The following is a 10252-nucleotide window of genomic DNA, read 5'->3' as shown; positions in this document are numbered from 1 at the left end:
CTTGTGGCTTGTTCGTGTGGGCGTCAGTAGAGGCCCTTTGGTCTCCTGGCAATTAGAACGCACCAGCTACGCGGCTGCCGCGTAGCCAGCTGGGCGAGCACGGCGAGCACGGCGCGTACGAGCGTATGCAAGCGTACACGACCGGGAAGAAGCGGCCATATTGGATATTCCTGTAAAAAAAAAAAAACTTGCACTTCCGCTTCCGGTTTTAGCAGCGTCATCTGGCGTCCCCCAAAGTAAGTTCCATGCGCTGCCGCTGCTTATTTTCGAACCACTGCGGAAGGTACAGTTTCCCTTCTCTAAAGTTGTTCTTTATTCTATGGGGGGCCTTTTTGCGTGCGCCCAGGGCTGTTTTGTCAGCGGCGTTGGCCATCGATGCTCGCAATGCTGCGCCCGATTTTCCCCGTCTGCGCGGTGCGTGTCTGTAAGCGTCATCACATCAAATCCGCAACCCGTTTGACCTGCTTATGAGATTACAGTAGAAAATGAGCATTACTGGGTTTACTGTACCTTCTGCGAGGCATAAAATAATCTTTTACGATGAGCCTAGGCGACAGAAAAATACAGATTTGCTTATCTTTTAAAAAATATATAATAATTGCTTGCACCTACTGGTTTCGAGGCTACTCCTTTTTGGCCGTAAAAGAGATTGACGAACTACGTTTCCAGAAAAGACCGCTTAAGCCTTTTTGTTAAAAAGACTTTCGAGTGCCCGTGTGACAGGGGTATTAATCAGCTCCGAAAGCACATTTTTTACATGTTCTCTGAAGCTGTGCCCAAAGCTTTGTGTCGTCCACCTAGTTGCCATATACAACATCTACCGAAACTGGTTTCATAAGCCGCACCGGCATCATACACATTCATTGCAAACATGGAGGCAGCTGAGGCAAGCAATGGACGCGTCACCAAGTGATCGAACATGGCGGCACCCGCGTGTTCACCACTTAAAGGGTCAATAACCAATGTCAATACTAACACGCAGCGCTGGTTTTATTTAATAAATGAGAAGCTGTTAAATGTTTTCAGCCTGGTGCCTGTGTTGAAGTGTCCTGTGCTGTGCATGTGAAAGCGCAAGATGGCGCCTTGGCACAGAAAGCTGTCTCCCCGACATGCCGCATGATATTTTCAATTGCGTCTACATTGCAGAATATAGAGCTGACGATTACCACTCGTACGTTTTGCATGCTGTCACTTCGAGAAATGTCTCGGAACACCATGCTCTACTGAAAGGTTTTGTAGAGATTTCAAAGCAAGAAAAATAAAAAGGTGCAAAAAGCATATGTCTTTGCTCAACTATTTGTCGTCGTCACATTGCTGGTGCTAGATGGTGATTATCAAAAGTAGAGAGCTTTAAGTGTGTGGCATAATTGTTACAATGCTGACCCCAGATTATGCTTAGGACCGAAAATCTTGTGTTAAACTCGGCAAACAATAATGCACACCTTACACATGAAAGCGTGTCAATAAATCTGAACAATCACTTCATCGACGTGATAAAATTGTCTTTTAACTAAAATCGTCACTTCGCTTGTGCAGCTTAACATGCACTGAAAACACTGCGGAGGCAATAAGTCTTCTTTTGCAATAATTAAACTCAAAAGTTTGAGCTGCTATTGTGAGTCAACTGTTACACATGTGGGGCCTTGGGATGCAATGAATGAAATTGCAGTTGTGAAGATATAGTGGCAACTACGCTAGTAGTAGTAATCTTGGCAAATGTGCGGTCTTGACAGTTGTGTAGTGTATGCTAGCATCCTGGAAGTTGCTGAGACGCACTGAAATCCATTAGTAGTTACAGCCACATGCAAAACAATTTTCACAGTTAGGGTATGGAAGCAAGGTAAATGTACCTGGTAGCGAAGCTTCCATAGAAGCCCATACGTTCAAAACATGGCGGTTCATGGGGCTTAGCACCATCGGTACGAGGAGGGAACACTTCCGATGGAAGAACAAACAATGTGACGCCATATCCGTTAAAAACAAAAGTGACGTCATTTTGTTCTCAGAGGTGCAAAATTTGTTTTGGTGGTCTGCCACTTGGAGCTGTATATTTAAATGCCCCGCCATTCGACTTAATGGGTGTTTCAAGCTTTCAGTGCGGAAAGCGATGCAAACAAAGGTCAACCATATGGCTGTCGAAATCGCACCCCTTAACAGAACATACTTTCTTTGGTGGCCAACGAAAGCTTTAGGTGTGGAGTGCTGGTTCTATTGTCGGACGCCAAACCCGTTGGCCTTTGCAGTTGCATGAAAACAACTAAAGTAAGCAATTATCTGGCGGTCGCAACTCACTTCTGACTGAACAGGTTGAGAAACTATGAAGCTGCCTGCGTCGCCAAAGTAAGACAAATGTTGACAAGCAAAGGAGCGCAACATGTTAGGTGGGCGTATTGTAACAGGTGAACTACATGAGTGCACCTTTCTGAGCACTTGAAGGTTCTACACTGCTTTGCAAGCGATAGCGGCGACAACACCTCCTCTTACGATGAGCGCTGTAGAAAGGTATTTATTCATAATGATAAAATAAAATAGAGTTGTCTTTTTTGCTCGTCACACATACATACAATTGATAAATATTATTTTAGTTCAATGAATCTAACTGCGTCTCACTATAATAATAAAAAAAAAAAAGAGGCAACGCTTCTTTCCCAGTGCTTCTTCCCTCAAAACATAGTCGTGCTTCAATCACTGCTCCCATAACCACCTTTGCTGATGTCGGTGACAATTTGTTCTCAACCACGTTTTGCCTGAAGCTTTGCGACCTATTTGGATTGACCTTGATGGAAGTCTGGCAACTTTTGGCAACGTCTCTGGCAACTTTCGATCTTCAGTAATGAGTCTGACGACTTCAACGGAGACAGCATTCAATGACCTGCTCAAACTCCTTGTGCGACACTAGTATGAAGATAATAAAGCAACAGAGACTGAGTAGCATTGAAGGAATAAATTTATGTAGAGATATATATTATTATATATATACACAAGAATAATTTTTCAACTATTTTTACAATTTGTGGGGTCTGCAAGCATCCCCCACACATCTTCAGTGAAGACAGTTGTTCGCAAGAGAATTGTGCTTCACCACGAGCACGCAGACAGGTCCAGTGGCGTGACGTGGCACTGAAGCGCTCACAGTCCGTTGCGAAATAGTACAGAAAATTTTTTTGCTGCACAGTCTCAACACTTCCCCACTTCCGTGATGGCCTCTGCTTGTCTTGTAGTTGCACAAGGTGACCCCTGAAAGGCAAGCGTGAACACAGCCTTCAGTGAAATACAAGTATTGAGCAGTGCAAGTCTAGCAGAATTGTAATCCATCCTCCTAAAAGGAAACTAAAGTGGGTTACTAAGCGCTCGCCGGATAACTAAATTACACTCCCAGAACGCCAAAGAGCAGACTCTTAACCCTGAGTGGGTGCTTGGTACGCCCAGAAAAGACAGAAAAATTGGCGGTTACTGCAGTAGCTTCTTGTGATGTTACCAGGAAGTTTGGTTTAACTGCTTATTGCTAAAAAGAATACACTGCATTCTAACTGAATCAAATACTTAACGTAGGAGTATTTGGTTGGGCTTCAGATGAACTTTGACCACTTTGGGTTCTTTGATGTGTACCTAAAGCATCACACACGAGTTTTTTGCATTTGTCTTCATTGGAATGCAGCCGTGGCAGTTGAGAACCGAACATGCAATCTTGTGCTTAGCAACTGAATGCAGTAGCCGACCTGGTGTGGTGGCTCTGACATTGTGCTGTTCAGAAAAGGGCCAACTGGCTTGATCCCGGCTACAGTGGCTGCATTCTAACAGAGGTCGAATGCAAAAACGCTCGTACGCCAAGCTCCTTAAGGTGCGCGATAAGGAAACCAAAATGGTAAAATATAATCCGGAGTCCCCGCCCGTTTGGCATCCATCATAACCTTGCTGTGCAGTTTCACAACATTAAGCCCCACACCACAGACACCACAGCAGGTGTTGAGCCTGGTGCTACCGCCTTTTTGGGGGCTGTCACTCCGCCAAATGAGCTTAACCAAGCAACCAGCAGATGACAGGGCAAATACTTCATAGCCTGCTACCTACTCTCTGGCAGACGCTAACATTCCTCTTTACTGGTATGGAGTACAGTGACCTGTGTTCTCATTCCAACAACTTTAAGAGATGCTGTGCTTTATGCTTCTCTGTTATCGCTCAAAGTTTTCAGCAAGATTACTTTCTTGGTTTGCAACATGCAATAAAACACATGGCATCAATGCTTGCCTGGTTTGCCAACGACTTTTCACTGACAAGCTGCGAAGTCTGCCTGTGTCTCTGCAACAGCTCACTCCTCTGACAGTGAGGTGCACCTACGATGGTGATTTAAAACTTTTCTTTATCATACATTCCAAGTGTCCTAGCTGACCGCACAAACACACACACACAAAGGGTGATACTACTCCAAAACTTAAGTGAAAGCCGAACAGTGGTAAACACACAATCTTCTTTTAAAGGAGTACTAAAATATTTTTTACTCCATTTTCTTTTGTGCTAAGATCCTAGACCTCTAAACCCTAGAAACAGTACTGACAATCCTCACAGCACCCCAAATAATGTAATACCTCTTCTACGGCCAGTTTCGATTTTGTTTGCCAGGGGGTGACTGGTGTTATGATGTTGTGATGCAGAAGGTAGTCACCTGGGAACCAGACATTCTGACGTTTTGACGCTAGCTCTGTCTCGCATGGTCACCTGCTATTCCTGCTACATGGAACTACGAGGAACCGCACAGCAGGCGAGTCACTGAGCTGGAGCAAGTGCCAAAACATTGTGGTGACCGGTTCCCACATGGCAACCATCATGAAGTCACAACACCAGTCACCTCCAAGCAAACAAAATTAAATCTGGCCATAGAAGAGCTATTACATTAATTATTTGGGGTGCTGTGAGGGTTGGCAGCATTTTTTCTAGGGTTTAGAGGGCTAGGCAAGGGAGAGAGAGAGAGAGCAATAAAACATCTTCACAGAAAAGTCCCTGCTGGGTTTGAAAGGGGAATGGAGGGGCCAGGAGGCTAGTCCCATAAGGCTCCCCTTTCTGTCTGACGCTGGCCAGGCCTTGAACTGCAACGGCGTCCTCTGCCAGCCCGACAGCTCAGAGCTGGTCTTCTGGGCATTCGCTGAGCAGTATAGCCTCCCAGTGCTCAGGGGTTCTTATTTTAGCATTGTCGTTTATGCTGTGTCTGATATTGTTTGGAGCTGATGGGCATGCCCATATAATAGTGTGTTTTAGTTGAGCGTCTTTACGGTCTGCTCCGCTCTGAGTTGCCCCGCTAGGCCATAGCGGAGCGGCAGGCGATTTTCACGTTTTAGTTATGCATTTAGCGCAGCGGAGCGGACTTTTCATAGTTGCAGTGCCCTCTGGTCAAATTCAAGGTTATGAAACAAAAACACCCATTGATCACTTTTATAAAGTAAAACGTATATATATAACTTATTTGTTCGTGAAGTATCTAGATGTGCGCTTGTAACATGTTACCGGTCCATTTTATTCAGTGAAAAATAAAGCGCCGTCTTGGGGAACGCCACATGATAGCCAGCGAGCTTGCATTGCGCATCCAATCCAATCCTTTCTGATGTCAACATGCCACACAGTGCGCTGTGCATCCTGCCACACTGTGAGGTTTTCAAATGGGTCAGCACTTGCAACTTCTTTTAGCAAAACTAAATCTTCGTCTATGCGAAATCGCTTTTGTGGCTTGCGCTGCACAGACGAACATGAAGGCATGGTTGAAGTGCACAACATGGTTGTGAACATGTCACTGGAGGAAGCCATCTTGGAAAGAGCGAGGCGAGCGGAGCGCCAAACTAAAACACTCTATTGTGACGAAGGTCTGCACGTGGTGTATTGCATGTCTTACAGTGCGATAAATGTGCTTCCGAGTGTATTCGGTGCATGAGTAGTGGTGTAGGGAAGGTGCTTGTTTGTAGAAGTCTCCATGTAGTTGCTTGACGTTTGTTTAATGATTTGTCAGGAGGAGGGTATTTGTAGTGAGCATTCTGATAGTATTTGAGGATTTCTCCATAAGTGGTCATTCGATGTCCCATTTGTCTGTAACGGGAAACTTCTTTCTTGATCTGGTTTTGGTTCTGAGGGGCGTAGTTCTGTTCAGGTCTCTTTGGGAATTTGTTGTCTAGGGCCTTCATTTAGCGCAAGAAAATGTAGAGCAAAAAAGATCATGTCAGTGATCTTTTAGACTCATTTGAATGAAATAAAACTAAATTATGAGGTTTTACGTGCCAAAACCACGACCTCATTATGAGGCACGCTGTAGTGGGGGACTCCGACAAACTTGGACCACCTGGGGATCTCTAACGTGCACTTAAAATCCAAGTACCACGGGTGTTTTTTCATTTCGCCCCCGTCGAAATGTGGCCACCGTGGTCGGGATTCGATCCCGCGACCTCGTGCTTAGCAGCCCAACACCATAGCCACTAAGCAACCGCGGCCGGGTCTCGTTTGAACAGAAACGCATTTCTCTCTATATTGGGATTTTCAGTATGCATACCTCAGAGGGCGTGCCCTATGCTTGTTCCGCTGCCTCTGTGACTGGCATGGCACAGGGGAGCTCCCCCGTTGATGGCTGTGCCTGCGTGTCCGCTGTCGAACCAACGATGACGGGTTGCAGGGGTGGGGGCAGGCACGCCTCCATGGTGTCGGGAGACATGGGGTCACCAGAGGCCAGCAGCACGCACTGCGCATCCTGCACATTTTACCAAAGAGGAGGAAAAGCACGGTCACACACAATATTCCAGAAGTCGGCAAAGCCCCTTCCGCAGTTTGCTCTGAGCTTGTCTTAGTTTCCCGCTATTATATACCAGCAACTCTTTGGATGAGCACAGTTGGCGTCAAAAGCGTGCCAGATGCAGGTTATGCGTTAAAGGTAGAATTTCAGCCCAGCTTTAGCTTGGAACCAGTAAGGAAGTACAACAGTATGTAGGTCAGGTACACTGGTACAAGTAGCAGCAAATCTGAAATCCTGGATAAGTGCCCAGGCTTGGGAAATGTGTATAAGGGGACACATTGAACTAGTGCATAAAAAAGGACACAGACAGGAACATGTAGAAAAGACACACCGAACGCTACACATCAACTGGCTTTATTCTCAGGACACAAACATACAGGCAAAAAGACGCATGCTATATGATCAACCTCTGAAGCGCATGCGCAATGGCACCCTATTGTGCAAGAATTTTATTTCTTTTGCAATAAGTTTGGTTTGCTGACGCAGGCCTGTTTTTCCCGATGGATAAGGAATGCATTCGTTCTCACATTGCAAGCGCTGTGAGAATGAATGCATGCCGCTCTTTGTTAAGACTGAAGTGATTACTTCTAGCACAGATCAGAGAGAGCGTGAAATACTCTAGGCCTGTCAGATGAGAACTATATTTTTCTTGATTATGGACATGGCCTACAAGCGATCTGTCTGTAAAGGTAAATTGCTATGCTTTGTTTGTGCTTTCCACCATAGTCCAATTGTATAAACATTTCAAAAGTTAAGTGGGCTTTAAGATGTTGTTGATGGCAACACCGCGGAAAGCAGATTGTTTGTCAGGAGATGGATTTGACCAGTGTCTCTTTCTCAAAATTCATCCATGATGCAAATGAGGTCGACCCTCAGATTAATTCAACAGCACACTCTGGCAAGCCCTCTAATACAGCTAGCTTCAACTAGCTTCAACAGTTCTCTCATTAAGGTTGCCTTGAATCCAAGCGTAGCAGAGACATGGTGTTGAATACAGGCAACAAGGTGCCCTGTGGGACCCAAAAAACTTGCTGCGAGCATGGCAAGAACGGTCCGCTGAAAACAACTCGTGCAGCACTTGTTGCACCTCTGCTGGCATTGAACACGGCCAGCACATACCTCAAGAGGCGCAACATTAGATGATTGTTCAGCGGATGTGGCTGGAACCAGCGGTGCAGGTGGAGGAGTGTCCAACTGTAGCAGCAGGCTGTCGCCGTCGTCCAGCTCTCGGAGGACCACATTGCGGAGGAAGGCAGGTACGAACCGCACATCGAGGTCGACGGGCACCTTGTACGAACAGGGAGCCATTGGTGCTTGCGAGAGGGCCTGTTCCACCTCGCGAGACACATTCTCCTGCGTAGTGGACAACAGCAGTGGCCAGAGTTGTGAGCAGCACTAAAATAAGTAGCATGCGGTAAACTGGCTGGTCATTCTGCACACAACCGTCAAAGAAAACCGAGTTTTAACTAGACCAATATCAGAATGTGCAGAATAAGCATGCATGCAGAACAACACTCATGACCAGGTTGAGCAAATTCACTTATTTCAGTTGAATGTGTACTCTCTTCTGATGACTTTTGGTTTGCACATTGGGCTTCATGTTTAGATGCCTGCATGTTGACCAGCACAGGAGGTGTTTAATTACACCTGTGAGTCAGGTTGGTCCAAATGAATGAGTCCAGAAGTTGGAAAAAACAAACAAAAAGAAAGTATTCTTTGGAAACATCACATAAGCAGTATGCAACAGAGGACAGGGAATGCTTTTCTTTGTTGCAATAAAGAACTATCATAATGTTATACTTAAGATATATAACCAGATGTACCTAACCATACAATCCAGTAACAGTTTTTTAAAGTGTACTGGCAACAGACAACATTCCCGTCACAGCACCCACAATGCTGTGATTATGTTGTGTAGCATTACTATAATATCAAAGGAATACCAACAACATGATTATGTTTTGCAACTTGAAGCTATGAAAGCAGACTGAAGAGTGAGTATGAAGACATGCACTCTGTGACCGGTCAAGACGTTTGCATGCTGCAGAGTGATAACACACTGCAGCAAGATAGTTCCAAAGCAGATATAAAGCTGACAATACACAGGAGTCAAGGTAAAAATGCCTCCCTGCCTTGCCTTCTGTGCGGACTAGCTGTTGCCTTCCAGGTGTGTGTCATAACACAAGGCAAAGCAAAAGCAAGCACAAGGCAAGCTGCACAAAGGATAGAAACGTGCCTTCACAATCGTCGTCGCCTCTATACCTTCCAACGCTGCTGTTTCAACGAATGCAAGGCCAATACAGCTAGCTAGCATCAAGCACTGCCAAAAACAACAAATTTCAAGTCCAGAGCAACAGTGTGATCATAGGTTCCTCCGAGTGACTGACAAGGTACTCACCCGAAACTCGTTGATGCGGCCGCGGAGCAGCTTTGTGCCCTCGGCGAGGCGTTCTTGCCGCTGCCGCATGTCGGAGAGCAGGGCCAGGTTGGAGTACATGAGGCGCAAGCCCTCACTGGCCCCCTGGTCGTAGCCACCGGGGGGAACTGCCTCGCCGGTCACATAGCGTTCAAACTCCTCCGCAGGCAGGTTCAGGGACTCGGCCGTCAAGTTCTCAATGAAGGACACCGCACAGCACTGGTTGTGGCAGAAAGACGAACAGGCAAAATGAGAGGGTCATGAAAGCACCATGCAGACAGGCAGACCATTTACGCTGTAAGTGTAATGACAGTGTGAAAGTATTATGATGCCTTCCACGTGCACTCCTTTTGCTATGGGCTGGATGGTAACAACAAAAAGCACAAAACGCTGCAGTACTGATGTTGGGTTGTTGGCATATGACTTATTACATCGGAGAGGGAATGTATGAGCACATGGGACAACAAATGAACACGCATGAGATAGGACATGATATGTTTGTGCTATGGAGACTGCAGCAACATTCATGCATCCATAAATAGATTGTAGTTGCCAGTTGACTTCTTAAACAATCTCGCTTGCCATGCTAAGAATGCTGGCCAATGCTAAGTGAAAGCTTTGAGGCTGTCCAGTACTTCCAAGCCAACAATGTTTTATGTTACATACCATGAAGCTCAGTGAAAGTATGATGAAGATTATTAATGCCAAAATTTATTATTTGATAAATACCACCTGATGTGCAGTAAACAAGTTTCAGAGCGCACAAATGCCTGGCTTATGTTATAAGGATATTTTCACAGCTTTGCACTATTTACTAACTAGCAATAAGTGCCTGTGAAATATCACCGTAATTGTAAATCCCTACATGAAGAAAAAAATAAAAAACCTTCCAGCACACTCTACCATGAAGTCTACAACTGACGACTACAACTTAAAATCGTCTATTTCAGACAAACTCGTATGGCTTTTTCTTAAATAGAAATCCCTCCTGGCATCAACAAAAACTTTTATTTAAGAGGGTGCGAAGAACGCACTACAAGTGCAATGAATGTACCGAATGACCTACTGGT

At 45.4% G+C, this 10252-nt stretch overlaps 1 protein-coding gene across 5 annotated transcripts in view; it reads right to left on the bottom strand.

The window, feature by feature from the left end:
• Positions 1-2929: 2929 nt before the first annotated feature.
• The window catches only part of Rabex-5 (Rabaptin-5-associated exchange factor for Rab5), a 42751-nt gene continuing 35428 nt past the window's right edge, over positions 2930-10252 (bottom strand). For all 5 annotated transcript variants that reach the window (XM_050185645.3, XM_050185638.2, XM_050185653.3 and 2 more), the window contains 4 exons: positions 9165-9401; positions 7886-8119; positions 6530-6724; positions 2930-3237 (listed from right to left, as the gene is read on the bottom strand). In XM_050185645.3, the coding sequence (XP_050041602.1) occupies positions 6545-6724; positions 7886-8119; positions 9165-9401 (651 nt within the window). In that variant the 3' untranslated portion in view covers positions 2930-3237; positions 6530-6544. The remainder of the gene's footprint in view (positions 3238-6529; positions 6725-7885; positions 8120-9164; positions 9402-10252) is intronic.

Source organism: Dermacentor andersoni, chromosome 3 (genome assembly GCF_023375885.2).
Source record: "Dermacentor andersoni chromosome 3, qqDerAnde1_hic_scaffold, whole genome shotgun sequence".
NCBI lineage: Eukaryota > Metazoa > Arthropoda > Arachnida > Ixodida > Ixodidae > Dermacentor > Dermacentor andersoni.
Note: the sequence above shows the minus strand (reverse complement) of the source record. Positions and strands in the feature narration are given on the sequence as shown.